The sequence below is a fragment of the Siniperca chuatsi genome, linkage group LG24 (genome assembly GCF_020085105.1).
Source record: "Siniperca chuatsi isolate FFG_IHB_CAS linkage group LG24, ASM2008510v1, whole genome shotgun sequence".
NCBI classification, from domain to species: Eukaryota; Metazoa; Chordata; class Actinopteri; order Centrarchiformes; family Sinipercidae; genus Siniperca; species Siniperca chuatsi.
In genome coordinates this window covers 16585907-16604004 of record NC_058065.1, presented here as the reverse complement: position 1 = coordinate 16604004, position 18098 = coordinate 16585907, and the positions used below count along the sequence as shown (strand labels likewise).

Below are 18098 nucleotides of genomic sequence, written 5' to 3'. Positions count from 1 at the left end.
CTAAGAGACCCTCTCACAATACGTGCACAAAGCTCCACAGGATCTTCTCACGAATGTATTATTAGAACTAGGTCTTATTAATACATCCATGGATCTTCTACGAATGGTGATGCCATTTTCCAAGAGAAGTGATTGGTCAGTAGGCAGTGCTTTTATACACGAGGAACAATTGACGCACCTGGTAATTAATTTTCAATGACAGGCAGACCATGACCTTTCATTTGGTGTAGTATGTGATGGTAAGCAGAGAGTCATCTTTGTCAAGGTGGTCATCTTTACAGATCTTTAATCTGCCTTCTAAACCAATGCCCTCGCTGGATGTGTATGCATAATTTCTGCAGAGTAACTTTCCAGATGTAGGTGGAATCAGTGAAGAATATGAGGTTGTTTTTCTTTCTTCCTTCTTTTTGTTGGGCATAGTCAGTGAAGAGGACCTCTGGGTTTTCAAGCAGTGTCTTCTCCTTGTGTTTCTCCATAGCTGTTCCACTCTTACATTTAGCAGGATATGCAACCTCCTTGCTTTGTTCTCTGAGAGCTGTGCTGTGCTTAGCTGCCTTCTGACTGGTTTCCATGGTGACAACTTGTTTACTCCAAGGGGATCTAGGCTAACTAGGCTAGGTATTTACTTTGTTAGCTTTTCTAGCCTACAAACACTGGAAAAAACTAAACTCTGTACAGGTTATCATATATATTAATGTTACCAACAAGGATCCTTTCATTTTTCTTCTTGTCTTCATAAAATAACTCTTCTGTTATCTTCTTTAGTGCAGTGCAGTTTCTCCTTTGGAATGTTGGTAACAGTAGCAGGTAGCACTTAGCAGTTGACAGTTAGCTAGTTAGCAGTTGACAGCAAGGTATTTGCTAGGTAAAAAAATATATCCAAAGAAGATATTTCCTCGTCTGTTCTTGCTGATTAATGCTATAACCTCTTCTTTAGAGTCCTTTCTGAAGATTTTTTGAAGGTTATTTTGAAATTTGTCCCACTTTTTTAGGTCCAAGTTTATTCAGGAAGTCTGTTTTGGTGCAGCTACTCCTTCCATCAGTCAAAGAATTTTCAATTTTCAATCGATCCTGTGTTTACTTTCTTCACTGACATAGATGAAAATGATAAGACTCCGTCAATCAAAGCTCAGCTTTGGGAAGGGAAGAGATACGGAACAAGATGTGGAGACAGAGAAAAAGAAAATAGATGGAGTTGAGAGAGGAAGAGCAGGTACTGCCCACTGTGCCTAGGATAGGATTAGCATTATATCCCTGTGCTGTTCAACACAAACAAAAACTGACCTGATCCAATTCAAACAATGTAATTACCACAGAGCTACATATGTTCGTTGGTAATTACAGTGGAACCTATATGCTTAATTTAACAATAGCACAAACACCTAGCATAATTATTGTGTAATAATCTAGTGTTATTGTATAAATATATTATTGTATAACTCATATTTTGCTTACGGTTATGTACTGTTTAAGACACATTTCTATAATTCAAATCCAAAATGATGCAAACTCAAACACAAAGATGAAATAAAGAAGGTGTATTTTACTAAATCATTTTGAATACACTTTGGCAGGAGAGACAAGTGAGGAGTCACAGAGAAAGGGACAGGGAGTGAATAGAGAGGGTGAGAGAGAACAATAAGTAGATGGCATCTGTAGTGTGTATTTCCTTTACTTGAACACTTTAATTAAACATTGTCAACATTCATTTTCAGATGTTTTATGTTCATTTTAGCCTCTTCTATATTTTCCGATTGTAATGTGGATCATTCATTGCAACAGTTAACCTAATGCTTATGTATTACTGCTTGACAGATAATTTATGTTACCGCCCACTGGCATGGCTTTAAAGCTATTGTTATTAATTTTTTGCTCTCCAAACAACTTAAAATGCACATATTTAGATCAGGGACTCAACAACCCCCCTAGCAAGCTCAGTTTTTGGACCTTGGTATTTCTAAAACCTTGCGTACAGCCCTGCATGGAGGTAGGAAGGAGCAGTTCCCTTCACTGCCATTTTGCCTAGCACCTAGTCTTGTGCAGGATGCTAGCTCCAGCAGGGAGCCAGTATAGTGAAAGAAACGTTTTGTGGACAAATGTTTATCGTCCTGGGTCAGACCCAGGTTCCCCAGGCTCCTCACTGTCTGAGTTGGCATCACCACAATGTTGTCATGGTTATGGACAGATTTTTGATTGAATGCAAATTTAAACTTGTTGGCCTGTTGATAAACACATCTAGTTAATTTATGGTGGGAATTATATGCTTTATAGAGTGTCATTAGATTGCTATCCTTTTACTTTTACTGCTATCCAAGTCTTTAACATAAATGTGTTGTGTTTATTCTCAAAGGCAAAGCCACAACATCAACACTGATGTGATATACAGTGGTGTGAAAAAGTGCCCTTTCTGATTTCTTTTTTTTTTTGCATGTTTGTCACACTTAAATGTTTCAGATCATCAAACAAATTTAAATATTAGTCAAAGATAATACAAGTAATCACAAAATGCAGTTTTTAAATGAAGGTTGTTATTATTAAGGAAAAACAAAATCCAAACCTACATGGCCCTGTGTGAAATAGTGATTGCCCCCTAAACAAGACGGTGTAGTCCCTCATTCGTCCAGGAGTGTTCCATCGTAATTCACAATTGAAAATGACTTCCAGATGGGAGCCGAAACATCTTGATTCTGAAAACAGTGTCCAGATGACTACGACTGAAACCTTTTCTATGATTGCCCCCTAAACCTAATAACTGGTTGGGCCACCCTTAGCAGCAACAACTGCAATCAAGCATCTCAATAGGATTCAGGTCAGGACTTTAACTAGGCCACCCCAAAGTCTTCATTTTGTTCTTCATCAGCCATTCAGAGACCCCACAACAACATCCAAAGAACTGCAGGCCTCACTTGCCTCAGTTAAGGTCAGTGTTCATGACTCCACCATAAGAAAGAGACTGGGCAAAAATGGCCTGCATGGCAGAGTTCCAAGACGTAAACCACTGCTGAACAATAAGAACATTAAGGCGCGTATCAATTTTGCCAGAAAACATCTTGATGATCCCCAGGACTTTTGGGAAAATACTCAGTAAAATATGGTGGTGGTAGTGTGATGGTCTGGGGCTGTTTTGCTGCTTCAGGACCTGGAAGACTTGCTGTGATAAATGGAACCATGAATTCTGCTGTCTACCAAAAACTCCGGCCATCTGTTCGTGACCTCAAGCTGAAGCGAACTTGGGTTCTGCAGCAGAACAATGATCCAAAACACACCAGCAAGTCCACCTCTGAATGGCTGAAGAAGAACAAAATGAAGACAATGAGATGCTGTGGCATGACCTTATAAGGACATTTAATGCTTGAAAACCCTCCAATGTGGCTGAATTACAACAATTCTGCAAAGATGAGTGGGCCAAGATTCCTCCAGCGTTGTAAGAGACTCATTGCAAGTTATCGCAAATGCTTGATTGCAGTTGTTGCTGCTAAGGGTGGCCCAACCAGTTATTAGGTTTAGGGGGCAATCACTATTTCACACAGGGCCATTTAGGTTTGGATTTTGTTTTCCCTTAATAATAACAACCTTCATTTAAAAACTCTATTGAATATTTAAATTTGTTTGATGATCTGAAACATTTAAGAGTGACAAACATGCAACAAAATAAGAAATCAGGAAGGGGGCAAACACTTTTTCACACCACTGTATGTGTGGGCACACACACACACAAGTGCTGGCCTTGCCAACTGTCATCCTAAAGCATAACATTTGGTTTTTGGGAGTGGTAGAGGCTGTGATAATGATATATATCTGGTCGGCACAGTCTAGTGTGGTCCAGGATGTGTCTGATCTGGTTAAGTGTACTCTGATATTTTCTATTGTGGTGTGATTTATGTTTGTGGGGAACTTGTGAGGGGGGAGTTTTTCTATGTATTAGGGTCCCTGTCATGGGCCCCCTCTCTGTGGCCAGGGTGAGGAGGGTGTGTAGAAGAGGAGCTAGGTAGGTATGAACACCAGCTGTATATCGCTCCAGTGTGTTTGTGTTTGATTCAACTTGCCACATAACAAGTAAAAAGGTCTGCTTTTTTGTCCAGTTTCTCCCCCAATGCATAAGACGTCCTTATTTCCCCTCAATATCATCACTCATTATTTGTCACCTCCCACTGATAATCTTTTTTTCTTTCTTTCCTCCTTTTTTCCCCTCTTTCCCTCTGTCTCAATGTGTGTGTTTGTGTCTTGGTTAGGACCAGTTCCTCAGGGCAGCTCCAGTATCCGGGGGTGTTGGGGAGTTCCTGATGAGAAAGATGGGCTGGAAGACGGGAGAGGGCCTAGGGAGGAACCGCGAGGGTACCGTGGAGCCAATCATTATTGACTTCAAGGTCGACCGCAAAGGTCTGAGGCCACAGAATACTAGACCAACAGCCCAGTGATACAGATTTTGATAATGAGTCTTGACAATGGTGAAGGCAAACTAGTCTTAGTTGAGGTAGCAGACACATAGCTCTTCATGAACACTAGGAATACTGTGAACCACTTCTGGATCCAAGCCTGTGCTGTGCATACATACCTGTAGCCACATGGCTGTCATAGCTCATCCAGACCTGTCCCAGTGGCTTATCAGTACATACCCCAGTGGCTGTTGGGAAAAGGGAAAGTTGGAGCAGAAGTAAGCATTCTGCGTGTTGAGCGCTGGCTATGTAAATTTGTTCTTGAAGACCCTCTCATCCTTTGAATTTGAAATGCTATAGTTTCATCTGCTTAGATTAGATTCTGGTGGTGGTCATTGCCATTGTAAAGAGACTTGGCCTCATTAAAACCAGAACCACTTTAACATCTCTACCTCACCAGCCAATAAGAAGACACATAATTTACTGTCAGAATACAGATTTCTGCCTAATAAAGTGAAATAATTTCCTCTCACTGCTGTGAGGCTGCAACTACAGCAAATACTGGTTCACAGTAGTACCCTCAATATCACACTGCTATCATTGCACAAATTCCATCAGCCCATTCTGACTGATACACATTACGCTTTAGGGAGTTGGTGTTATATTGATGATGAGAATAATAGCACTAATGCTAATGGTGGTGGTGATGATGATGATAATTTCTATTTCTGTGTGTTTCAGGACTTGTTGCTGAAGGAGAGAAGCCACAGAAGCAGACAGGAGGACTGGTGGTAACCAAGGATCTCATGGGTAACAGATACACAGCAAACACTGTCATAGCATGTTGTAATAATAATAATAATAATGAATTACATTTAAATAGTTCTTTATCATGACAAGAGGGGGAGACTCACCTCAACCACCACCAATGTGTAGCACCCATTTGGGTGATGCACGGAAGCCATTTTTGCACCAGAACACTCACCACACATCAGCTTGAGGTGGAGAGGGTGGGAAACATAGAGCCAATTACACTGGGGGATGATTTGGTGGCCAGATGGAGAGAGCCAGGTTGGGAATTTTGCCAGGACACCAGGGAACCCCCTGCCCTTTACAATAAGTGCCATGGGATCTTTAATGACCGCAGTGAGTCAGGACCTCGGATTAACATCTCATCCGAAGGACGGCATCTCCTGCACAGCGTTCCTGTCACTGCACTGGGGCATTGGGATTTATTAGGAGCAGAGGGAAGACTGCCCCAGCAAGACCACCAACACGACTTCCAGCAGCAACTTAATTTTCCCAGGAGGTCTCCCTTCCAAGTACTAGCCAAGCCCACACCAGCTTAGCTTCAGTCATTCAGCAGAAACAGGGTACATGTTGGTATGGCTGCTGACTACAGCACATGCACAGTGAAAATAAACCTGAATATTGTCCTGCAAAAATTCTGTAGCTGTAACCTTTAGCCTTGCTCCATATGTAAAGATTAATTCCTGACACTGGCATCAAGATGAATCAGAAAAGGAGTTTGTTTGAAAGTCTGAATGGATAACGTCTACTCAGACAGAACAATTGTAGCGTGAAAGTAATGTCCATGTCGGCACAGTAGAGAGAAATATCAGACTAATTCTGAAGAAAATTAAAATGCCTCATTCGTCAGTCTACCTTGAACGTGGTCAACCGCCATGAATGGAACTTCAGGCCTGTGTGTGTGGTTTAGATTGTATTAAACAATATACGTTTGTAGCAAGCACTATCACACATTTATTTTGTTTCTACATGAATAGAATGCAGTGGCTGTTGAGGTTCTTCCAGGGTCTTTTTTTTTTTTTTTTTTAACTAGTCAGTCAGAGAAAAGTCTTATCTGTCCATCAGGGTACTGTACTCTGTCGTCAAACTGGCCTTTTTAACATTACTGACATCTTTATGACAAGTCCAAATGGTTCCACTTTACTTGAAGTCAAGGGAATTATTCATGACACTGTTATAAAAGCATTTGACAGTGTAATAAAACTTACTGACATCTTTATGACAAGTTCAAAGGGGTCCGCTTTACTTGAGGTCAAGGGACTTATTCATGACACAATTATAATGGTCTCATAACAGTCATTGTCAAAACCAAGCACTGATGACACTAAAATGTAATGTTAACACATAAAGCTAAATAGTTTCTTTAAGTTTATAATTAGGCCTGCTATGGCATGTTTATGACGTGTTGATGTTTTCTTGGTTAATGTCAAGTTGTCATAACAAAGACATCTCAAACAATTTCAACTTTGCATTAAAAGTGACGTAATTGACCTAATAAAACCTTCATAAAGACTTCATGTTCATGTCATTGTTATGACGATGTCATGTCAGTCAAAGTGTTACCAGCTATAGTATAAGGTGCAATGCAATATGCAAAATGAAATATTAAGTATAGTAAATATATAAAAAGATATATCAAATATATAACAAAGTATATAAATGAGTCCAACAGTAAGAGATGGAGGGGGAGAGTAGTGTGTGTCCCAAGTGTACCCGACACTGTGGAAATTGTGTTTGTGATTTGGGGAGGAGGGCAAAGTGATGACAGTCTGTGGTCTCCACTGCTGTTGTGCAGTCTGATGGCAGTGGGCATAAATGAGTGCTTGAAGCACTCCGTTTTGCACTTAGTTGGGCACTTAGTGAGCTACTCATCTGCTACAGCTCATCGGTGAGAGGGGTTATCCAGGATGGAGTTTGATCTTGTCCTTCATCCTCCTCTCCACTGACTCCAGACTGTCCAGTTCCAACCCAACCACAGAGCTGGCCTTCCTTACCAGTTTGTTAAATCTGCTGGCCTTGCCAGCCTTGATGCCACCAACCCTGCACACCACAGTGAAGACCAGAGCATTGGCCACTACAGACTGGTAAAAGATCTGCAGGAGCCTGTTACACACACAGAAGAATCTGAGTCTCCTCAGGAAGAACAGTCTGTATTGTCCCTTCCTGAAGAGGGAGTCAGTGTTATAAGCCCAGTCCATTTTTATTGATTTGAAACCCAAGGTAGTCCACGCCCTCCACTTCTTCTCCCTGGATGATAACTGGGACAGGGGGCCTCCTGTTTCTCTGGTAGTCCACCACCAACTCTTTGGTCTTGCTGATATTGAACTTCAGGTGATTGTTGTCATGTGACAAAGCTCTCTATCAGTCCTCTTTACTCCTCCTCATCGTCCTTGTTGATGCATCAAACAATTGAGGAGTCGTCGGAAAACTTTTGAAGGTGGCAGGAACCTGAGTTAAAACGGAAGTCTGTGGTGTAAGAGTGAAGAGGAATGGCGCCAGTCCAGTTACTTGAGTTACAGTTACTTGAGTTACTGGTGTTGCTTATCACAACCTCAGAGGCGGGGGGGCATCCAATGTCACTGAAATGTTCGGTCGAGGGGGGCTGTAAGACAAGGGGGGCTAACCTCTGATTACCTCTGAAGACCATAGACTGTACAAAACATGGACGTAGTGTACGTGATGTCACCCATAGGTTTCTGAAGAGCCGTCCCAGCAACTCCGGCCGTCGCCATTTTGGCAGTGCCTGACTCCGGCTAATCCAAAAATGGGCAAAGAGGTGGAGCTGAGGCGGGTCAAATGAAGCCTGGTTGCTGAACCACCTAGCGGCTAGCCACCTGAGAGGGCACCCACCTGTCACTCAAAGCGGCCACATCCTTAATTGTGTATAACTTAATATAATTTAAATGGGCGAGTTATAGTCCCTCAAAATTGTCATGAAGGAGGAAATTAGCTATAGAGATGAAAACCGTTTTTTGTACAAGGCTGTAAACATGTTTATTTCTGCTGTAAAGTTGGGCATTTTATCATGGGGTTCTATGGGGACTGACCCGCTTTTGGAGCCAGCCTTAAGTGGCCATTTGAGGAGCTGCAGTTTTTGGCACATCCGCTTTGGCTTGGCTTAATTTTTCAGCCCCTGGAGGTTGCCGCTTGGGATATACTGAGAGAAGGGGAGGTAGCCATGTTCTTGATGTTTTCTATTGCGGGGAGGAGAGCAGAGTGTGAATGGGGGGTGGGGGTTGTGTCACACCTAATGAAAAATAGGTTCAGCTCATTAGTAAATTCTGGGTTCCCTTGTACGCTCGAGGCAGTCATTCACTTCATCCCATTCCACACCTTCTTTGCACCGTTCTGTCCCATTTTGGCCGCAATCTTCTCCCTGTAGTTGTTTTTGGCCTATCTCAGTTTCCTCTTTAACCTCTTAAACTCCACTAGGACGTCCATGTCCTCGGCCGACATTACTGTCTTTCAAAAGCTGTAGCAGGCTCAGTTTTAAAGCTAGAGTGACGATACTGATATCATATGAAACTAGAACCTAAGGCATCCATTGGTACCAACCATGTCATGCTAACTTGTTGGGAAGGGGACTAAATTACACTACAAATTTAGGCTGAGACTCTTGTGGACTCATTGAGCCCAATTTTATTCATGTGTGATGATGTTAGTCTCCATAGTAGCCACTTCATTGTAGTGAGACCATTTTTTTAAACTTAACCTCACTTGTATAAAATGACCTATTGTGACCTCTAGGATAATCACAGCCTCATGAAGCTTCACAACCACAAACGAGAGACCTAGGGCAATCAGAGGATGTATAGGTTTCCTAGCGATATTGACAAGAACAGGGTTTCTGAGCAATTTCCCCAAACAGAAGTACTCGCCATCCATTTGCCGAAAAATGCATGCGGACATGTTCGACATTGGAGGGGAAAATGGCAGAGAGCAGTTCATAATGACTAAAATATCCAGACCGACCATCTGAAATACAACTTTTAAAAACCATGCGGGAATGCCGTCAGAAGGGTAGGTGGATGATTTTGAAAGTGCAACAGTGCATTCCAGGGGTTATAGATATTTCACTAAAGTGGGTTAGTGCTGAAGGTGGACAGAAGTCAACATCAAGCTCTCTGATTTCTGTGTTAATGTGCTGCCAAATCACCTCTATTTTGTTATAAAATTAAACTAGCCGAGTATTTAGCAATGTTTTTTGTAGGGTAATGTCCAGGTGGATTTCCAAATGGCCATTTGGAGACTCCAAATGGACACCTGTTAACCAAATTACATTATGGGTCTTTAGAGGTAAATAATACTTTTTTTTTTGGTTGTTTATTTCAAGGTATAGCCCTTGGGTAAATATGTAAATACATATTGAAAAAAAAAACAACAAATTCATAAAATCATCCCCTGCCCACATACCAACATAAACATACCCACCCAAACATAACCAAAAAGAGAGAGAGCGATGGAAGCATTAGTTAATCTGGAGGGTTTGTCAACAGTGGGCAGATCAGAGATATATTTAAGAGCTAGCCCATTACGTGATTTCTAAACAGTGAGCAATCGTTTGAAATTACATCTGTATTTATCGGAAGCCAGTGAAGTGATCAGGAGTAATATGTTTAGTTTTTCTTGTCCCAGTGAGTACTCTGGCTGCAGCATTTTGAATGAGCTGGAGCTGTCCCACAGTCTTTTTGGGGAGTCCAGCAAGAAAGGCATTACAGTAGTCTAGCCTGGAGGTGTTAAATGCATGAACCAGTTCAGTGTCTGACTGAGACAAGATGGATTTGACTTGAAATATTTTGTTTGTTATGTTAGTCAAAGTGTCATAAATTCTATTACACCCATAAAACTACTCAGAGGAGCCCAAATTTCTCCAACATGAGCCTTGTGGGACTCCACAACAAATGTTAAAATTACCAGTTTTAAAGTTGTCTAAAAACACAGAGAATACAGAGAGTATACAGTTGCACAATGCAAATTCCACATACAATTTTAAAATAATAATAATGTAATGGTAGTGGTAATATTAATATTAATAAAACAATAATAGTAGTCAGTTTTGTCAGAGTTTAACATCAGAAAATTGCAGGTCATCCTTTTATGTCCTTAAGACATGCTTGAAGTTTAGCTAACTGATTAGTTTAATCTGGATCGATAGATATAATTGGGTATCATCCATATGGCTGGGTGGCTGTGGCTTAGAGGTAGAGCAGGTCGTCCACTAATTGGAAGGTATATGGTTCGATCCCGGCTTCCCCCAGCCCATTTGTTGAAGTGTCCTTGAAAGGGTCCTTTCACCAGTGCTGTCTCTGTGCTACGATGCAAATCCTGACTGAAATCCTCAAATAAACTGTTATGTAGAAAGTCACGCAACTGATTGGCGACTGCTTTATCAAGGATTTTAGAGAGAAAGGGGAGGTTAGATATACATCTATAGTTGGCTAAAACCCCTGGATTAAGAGTGGGCTTTTTAAGAAGAGGTTTAATTACAACTACTTTAATTGCAATAATCCAGTCTAGAAGTAACAAATGCAACAAATAAACTTGAACTTGTAAATACAACTGTCTCTATAGCCGGCAAAATCCAAATTTGGCAGCTTAAACTTTAACTGGCTTGTTAACACACACTCCTTGTAATTTGAAAATTGCAGTCTTTCAAATTGTGATTTCAGTGTAGAAATGATTCATCATCCACCCCTAGCCAGTACCCAAATACACATCCAGTCTCACGAGGTTATAATGACCATTTTTATTGTTAGCCTTGATCAACATTAATGTGAATGACATGAATGAATATTCGATTTATCAGTTCAACTCCTACAGATTATCCCTGGTTCTGTGGGATGCTTGTGTGCCCCTTCATCTTATTCTGCCCTTTTATCTGTGTACAGGGAAGCATCCAGTGTCTGCTCTCATTGAGTTGTGTAACAAGAGACGGATAATGCAGCCAGACTTTGTCATGGTTCATCACAGTGGTCCCGACCACCGCAAGAATTTCCTCTTCAAGGTGGGTTTGATTCTGTTGGTCAGTCTTACTCCTTTTCATTAGGTAGTTGCATGTTCGACCTTTAGAGGTTTGTCCACACTGTTTAAAGCTTCTGCATCTCTTCATCTGAGTTCCATATCAGATTTGAAAAAATTCTCAAAGCTTTAATTTTGTTTTACTTTCTTCCTTCATTTGACAATAAGAGTCTACAGCCATGCTCGTAGCTGAGGGAGCCTGTAATAAGGCACAGCAATGCTTTTAACTAAATGCTAATATCAGCATGGTAACATGATCACAAAGACAATGCTAACATGCTGATGCTAAGCAGGTATAATGTTTACCATTTTCAACATGTTAGGTTAGCGTGTTAGCATTCCAACAATTGCCAATTAGCACTGAACACAAAGTACAGCTAAGGCTGATGTGAATGTCATTAGTTTTGAAGGTATTTGGTCATAAACTAAATTATTGGATATATACAAATTTTGACCTGATGGTCAGGGGATCACCAAATGTCAACCTCATTGTGGCGCTAGAGGAAAAGTCAGGGGATCACCAAAGTCAGTAGGATTCATTGTCTGGAAACCATGAATGTCTTTACCACACTTTGTCCCAGTCCATATTTTGCAGGATAAGTGAAAACTTTGACCTGTTGGTGGCGCAAGAGGAAAATTCAGATGATCACCAATGTTGTCAGGCTTCATCCTCTCAGCACTATAAATGTCTGTACAAAATGTCATGGAAATGCATCCAATAGCTGTTAAGATATTTCAGTCTAGACCAAAGTGGTGGACGGAACAAGCAACAGACTGACATTACCATGCCACTAGCATGGCTAAAAATAATTTCCAATGAACTGAAAGGTCAAACAATCATTACATATGGTGGACAGTTGTCTAACACTGCTCTACAACAAAAGTAGAATCTTTCAATAGTCTGTAATTATAAATTGTAAGACATACTAAGAATAAGACCAACACCTGTATTGTTGGTACGGGAGAGAGCTATATTCAGTGGTTCTGTCCTCTCCCCGCCAAACTTATATCTTTAATGGTTAGAGCACCTGTTTGAGGCAAACAGTACATTACTGTTTGTCAGATACTTACACCTTCCTCAGGATAGCTAAATGAGTCAGCAGCGACAGGCTCTGTGATACATTTGAGGATCTGACCACCTGACTTTGCAGTGACAAAAAAAACTACAAATGAACATGTTTAATTTGCAGCTGTAATATGTTTTCTGTATTTGCAGTGTATTTTCTAAATGCTGCGTATGTATATTTTGGGCCATTATTTACTAGCTAAATCCATTTGATCAGATTCATATTAGGCCAAAAATGGATTGTTAGTCAGTTATTTACATTTACAGTGAGCGCAGTGAAGATGCACTTCCTGGCTGTTTTTATAGTACCCCTTATCACCCTTGAATCCTCCCAGCTCCCTGTGTGATTGGAAACTCAACACAGTTCACACAGTTTGCCACTGTCGCCAAGTGCTTGCTCATGGTGAGATATGTAGGGTCTCGGTAAATAATATTATAAAGAGTACAGTCTAGACTGCTGCTCTATAGGAAAAGTGCAATGAGATAACTTCTGTTATGAATTGGCACTATATAAATAAAATTTAATTGAATTTGAGTTTAAAATCAGCAACAGTAAGCTCTTTTTAAATAAATGTGTGAGGTTTGCTTCCTTCCCCTATTCTAAATGTCTGTTCTCATTCACATACTGTTTTTATTTATTGTATCTTCGGATGGTTAAATTCTGACATTTGATCATCCATCCATATATGCCATTGTGTTGTCTCCAGGTCACAGTGAATGGTGTGGATTACCAACCCCAGACAGCTAGTCCCAATAAGAAACATGCCAAGGCCATGGCAGCTACAGTTGCCCTGCAGGCTCTGGGAGAGGTAATATTAAAAATAATAATACAAGCAGTTAGCAAGTTTCTCCAACATAGAAGGAATATAATTCTATTTGACTTTATTTTACCTGTATTGTCTCTGTTTGGATATTCCCCATGCAGTCAGGTCCATAAAAGCAAGCATTAAAATACATACAGAAAATACATATACATACAGTACATAAAAGTACATTAAATACTCCAAAATGCCATTAATACCATCTTCATATATCCATGAAATAACATTTACAACAAGGCTAAGAGTCTACAGCCTTTTTGGTGGGGCTGTAATACTGATAAAGAAATGCAAATTTGGTGGCCCAAATGTAAACTTATGTTAAATAATACAGTAGAAAAGCAAATTTAACGCCACTTAACACAGCCTTCCTTAACTGTGACACTTCAATAAATGAAGACCTTAACAGAAAATATAGAAAAATGTATTATATTCAAGTTCTTTGTAAACATATGGTACATATATTCTCTCACATCTTAGTTCACACTCTATTTTTTTCACATGCCTCTGCCTCATACACGCTCTCTTGCTCACTCCCTTCCTCCCTCCTAGCATTGTGCCAGTTATGTGCAATAAAAACATTAGAAAAAGCAGTAGTAAACCTATAATACATACTTCCAACTGTAGCCAAATTGTCAAAATACATTGACAGAATGAATATATGTTTTTTATAATTATTTAAATTGAAAACTCAAGTTCTTTGTAAACATATGGTACATATATTCTCTCACAATTCTCACAGTCTCTCAGTTCAAACTATCTTTTTCACACCCCCTTCCCTCCATGCCTCTGCCTCATACAAACTCTCTCGCTTGCTCCCTCCCTACCTCCCTCTTGTTCCTGTGTCAGTCATGTTTGCAATAAAAACATTACAAAAAGCAGTAGAATAGAGTAGCTACGTTATTTTTCCGATTTATTTAGGTAGCTAACTAGCGGGTCTACTTACTAGCATTAGCAGTACCTTCATTTGCAGATATTAACCTCTTGCACATATAATGTAAACCTAACCAGCTAGCTAACGCTACCCCGGTGTGTAGCAAACGTTAGCTTAAGAGCTGGTTAGGTTTAGCTACGTTATATGAGCAAGAGGTAGATAGTTAACGTACTGCTAACACTAGTAAGTAGAGCAGCTAGCTAGCTAGCTAGATTAGAATTAAATTTGTCGGTTGCTTATCCATGCATCGCCACGCTGTTTTTGATATGGAGGTCGATAAGCCCAGGGAAAGCCCGATTTCGTTACATACAGAATAGTATGTGATGTTGAAGATCTTAATCATTTTCTCCCGCTGTCCACTCCCCATTTGACGTATTGGTCTCTCCATGGGTGTATTTTTAGGTGATGTAACTGCAAGGTGTGCAGCCTTGCACCATACGTGTTATCCACTTTTCCCATGAATTGTGATGTGGTGTTTCCTGAAGGCATTGTTACCAATGAAAAACAAGCTAGATTTATCTGCTAGTTGAGGAAACTGGTGGCACACAGCGCAGTACATTACTCCTAAATTTTCGTTGCCATTTAATTTTTCATAGTCCACCTTTTGTGTTTCTGGCACCAGTAAGCAGTTTGAGTAGGTTTAATAAATCCATACTTAAGTAGCCCCGACATATCGGTAGCTAGCAGGCGACGATACTGTATTTTGGTATGGTCATGCCAATAAAGCTATTTGAATTTGAGTACTCTTCACTGTTTTTTGTTGAATGTTGAACTAAAAGGCGTGAAGGAATCTGAATGTTTGTGGAACTGTAACGTTGTGTTCTTGTCAAGGCAACCACAAAAGTTCTTGAAAAGTAAAATTAGCTTATATTTTAGACATACAAGGACAAACAAACAAAATAAAATGTCTGAGGCATTTTAATTGGACATGTGAGCCTGCTGTTATGGCTCTCTCCCTCTGGGTCTTGGGGCTGTTCGGGATGAGTGATGGGGTGTGACCTCCAACAGCCAGCTTCCTCCCAAGGGCCTGGGCGGCCAAGGAAGGGAAACCTCTGCCTCATTCGTAAGTGAAAATATTAAAATTGAAAAAGAAAATTACTGGCCACCTCTCCCAGAAAACTCAACCTCCCAAATCCCTCCACCTACCCAATTTTATGTTTTTCTTCTTTCTTTCTTTCAAATATGCAAAAATGTATTCATGTAATTGTTCTTAATACACTCAACCATTTTTTTTTTACCACTCCCCCTACTGCTCCTCTACACTTGCATACACACTCATACCTACACACTTGAAATCCTATACAACAGACTGGCCTGCACCCTCTCTAACGCACACACTCCACATCAGTCCTAACCTTTTTTTTTTTTGCTGTTGCTGTATGTACTCAATGCATGTCGTGTCAACCTTGTCATGTCACCCAATATATTAATTTCTGTCTTGTCTCACCTGTTATGTGTCATTTCACTAAATAAAAAAATAAGGCCAGCTCACACAGATATGTCAAGAACTGCAATGCCACACTGAATGCACAGTGATGTCTGTCTCCTAAAAGCAGCTAAAACCTGTTTGTAATAAGCCATGTAGCTTACACTGTACAGTCTGATTTCAGTTCTTTGTTTGGTCACCTCCTATTGTATCATTGTCTAAAACTCTATTTACAGTGAAAGATTTGTCGTTTTTTTCTGACTGCTGCACTCATGGAAACTATGACAACCAGCAGCCATGATAACTGCATGTTTAGCAGGGTTTAACAGTGACTTTGATATTATGTATCTCTTCTGTTTTGATATGTTTGAAAATGTAACATAAAATGTGGTTAATGTAAATGATGCCTCACTTTTTTAAGACCTCGCTAAAGGTCTTAAAAAGTCTTAAATGTCTTGAGCCGTATTATAGGTCTAGTTTTATTGTCATGTGAATGACCAGATTCTTTGTGCAGCATGTCACCTCAGATTATTCCAGAACAGAGTTAATGCGTCCTAATGGCTTTACTAAACACATAATTTGTGTTGCTTATCATTTAAAATCATGGTGTACATTTTAAAAATGTGTTTGACGTGTTAGGCATAGAATCAATCTAATATTTTATGATTGTTTATATTCAAATGTGTTTTATTTTGTTCCTAGGTTCCTGTTGATGGACCAGGACTCTACACTGGCCCTGTCTTCACTGCTGCTTCTACTGGCCCCCTGTTCTCTACATAGACATACACACAATTGTGGGAGTGACAGATTCTACATAGTTCAACTGTTTGACTATATTTTCACTTCAGTTGTGGGACACTGAAAGAAAGGATTTTTTGAGTCCCATTAAATAACCGGTCCGTCATTGCCACTCTAGTGGCTTATTTGTATGCTAAGAAATGAATAAATATGCTACAAACATGACAGTGAGAACCATGAAGGCCAGTCTGGCTTTGGATGACAAAGCATCTTTGTAATAAAGCTACTTGTGACTGATTTTTTACCCACAAGATCACACTTTTTTTTTTTAAAGTCACTATGTTCATGACAGGATTGCAAATATGTTTAATATATGGTTGTTAGGATTGGGAAAGAGTCTCCATCATGTTAAAATTGGATGATATGTATGATACAGTAGCATTTCAGCCTGATATATATTAGCTGACCAATACTTTAGTCTAATCCTAGACCAGAAAATGAGTTTCTCTGCAATGGCTTTGTTGTTGGTCACAGCAAAGCAGAGCTAAGTTCAGCTGTTAAATTAAAAGTTAATCTGTAAATGACTGTCTTGTTGGTTAGCAACTTTTCTGTTTGTCCTGATATTAACATTTGTGGCCTGGCCTCCTCCTAACAAAATGTTTCTCCTGTTAAACTTTATGGAACTAACTAAAAAATGTGTAAACAAATAAAGATTATATTTATGTTATGTAATAGAGGAAGCCACATTATGTTTCTTGGTAACAATGCCTGTCGAAGCTTTGGAGTGTCACCAAAGTCATAAGTTCATAAGATTGGGGAGGGTGCTGACAACCATTTCAGTCGTCCAGTACACACAAGAGTTGTGGTAGCTGCTTCTTTTCACTCACCAGTAAAGAGACTCACTGGGACCGCATGTGGAGGTTTTCTCCACATCCCTGCCCTCAGCACACAAGCACCCTAACCAACCAGCAGGAGTCGCTAGTGCGATGACATCACCTCTCACCGTCTTCCCACTGCCACAGCCACTACTGCTGAGCACTAAAGCCAGGTATCTGCTGTGGTTTGCAAGTGCTTTTTCCCTGCACCATTCAGTCCACTACTTGCTTAAAGGCATCATTTACTCTTCTGTGCTGATGAAAAATATGATAAATTACCACACGTATATTATGATCATTTTGTACCACTGGGAAGTGAGGAAAAAAAACATTCTCCAAGTACTGTAGATTCTCTTTAAGGATAAGTGATACAATTCCATATTTTTCTTAGTCACCAAATCCCATGAAAAGACCAAAGCCAACAATAAACTGAGCCAACTAACAAGTATTATGTGTGTATCCAAAGCCTGATATAGCTCTGTGCCATAGAGCTCCACTGTTGTTCAAAACCTTTTAAAAACACATCAGTGAGTCACAGTGTGATAGGGTGACGGGTGACATGTTCCTCAATGCCACATACACTGTCATGCTGCCAGAAATACTCACTAGAGTACCAAATGTTCTTCTCATTTGACTTATATCATGTCTTCTCGCTCCTTGGGTAACCAAGACAGAATCTGGTCTGGGTGATAGCTATTGTACATTGTGATGGTCTTTCTTATATGTGGATTCTTACACTTTTTGTCCCTCAATACAGAGTCTTGGGATTTATACGCTCTGTGAGCCATACTGCAAGGGAGCTTTTATGATATTCATGAATGTCACTGGAATACATTTAGAACCCCTTCATATTATTTTTGTTGATTGTAATTCCTTTTACCTGAGAGAACTTTTCATATCAACATCAACATGCTAATCTTTATTCATATCAGAATCAGAATCAATAAAGTATTTCTGATTCTGATATGAATAAAGATTAGCATGTTGATGCCACTGCTACGTGGTTTTGTTTTGGAACAAAGGAACCATTCATCAGA

General features: G+C 40.0%; 1 protein-coding gene across 5 annotated transcripts in view; it reads left to right on the top strand.

Moving 5' to 3' along the window:
• Nucleotides 1-16918, top strand: part of LOC122872200 (protein SON) — a 78353-nt gene extending 61435 nt beyond the window's left edge. For 4 of the 5 annotated variants that reach the window (XM_044188114.1, XM_044188115.1, XM_044188117.1 and 1 more), the window contains 5 exons: nucleotides 4233-4380; nucleotides 5118-5186; nucleotides 11075-11190; nucleotides 12978-13079; nucleotides 16151-16918. In XM_044188114.1, coding sequence (XP_044044049.1) covers nucleotides 4233-4380; nucleotides 5118-5186; nucleotides 11075-11190; nucleotides 12978-13079; nucleotides 16151-16228 — 513 coding nt within the window. In that variant the 3' untranslated portion in view covers nucleotides 16229-16918. Of the gene's footprint in view, nucleotides 1-4232; nucleotides 4381-5117; nucleotides 5187-11074; nucleotides 11191-12977; nucleotides 13080-16150 lie in introns of those variants that run through there. The other variant, XR_006377049.1, reaches the window with a different exon arrangement.
• Nucleotides 16919-18098: the final 1180 nt, after the last annotated feature.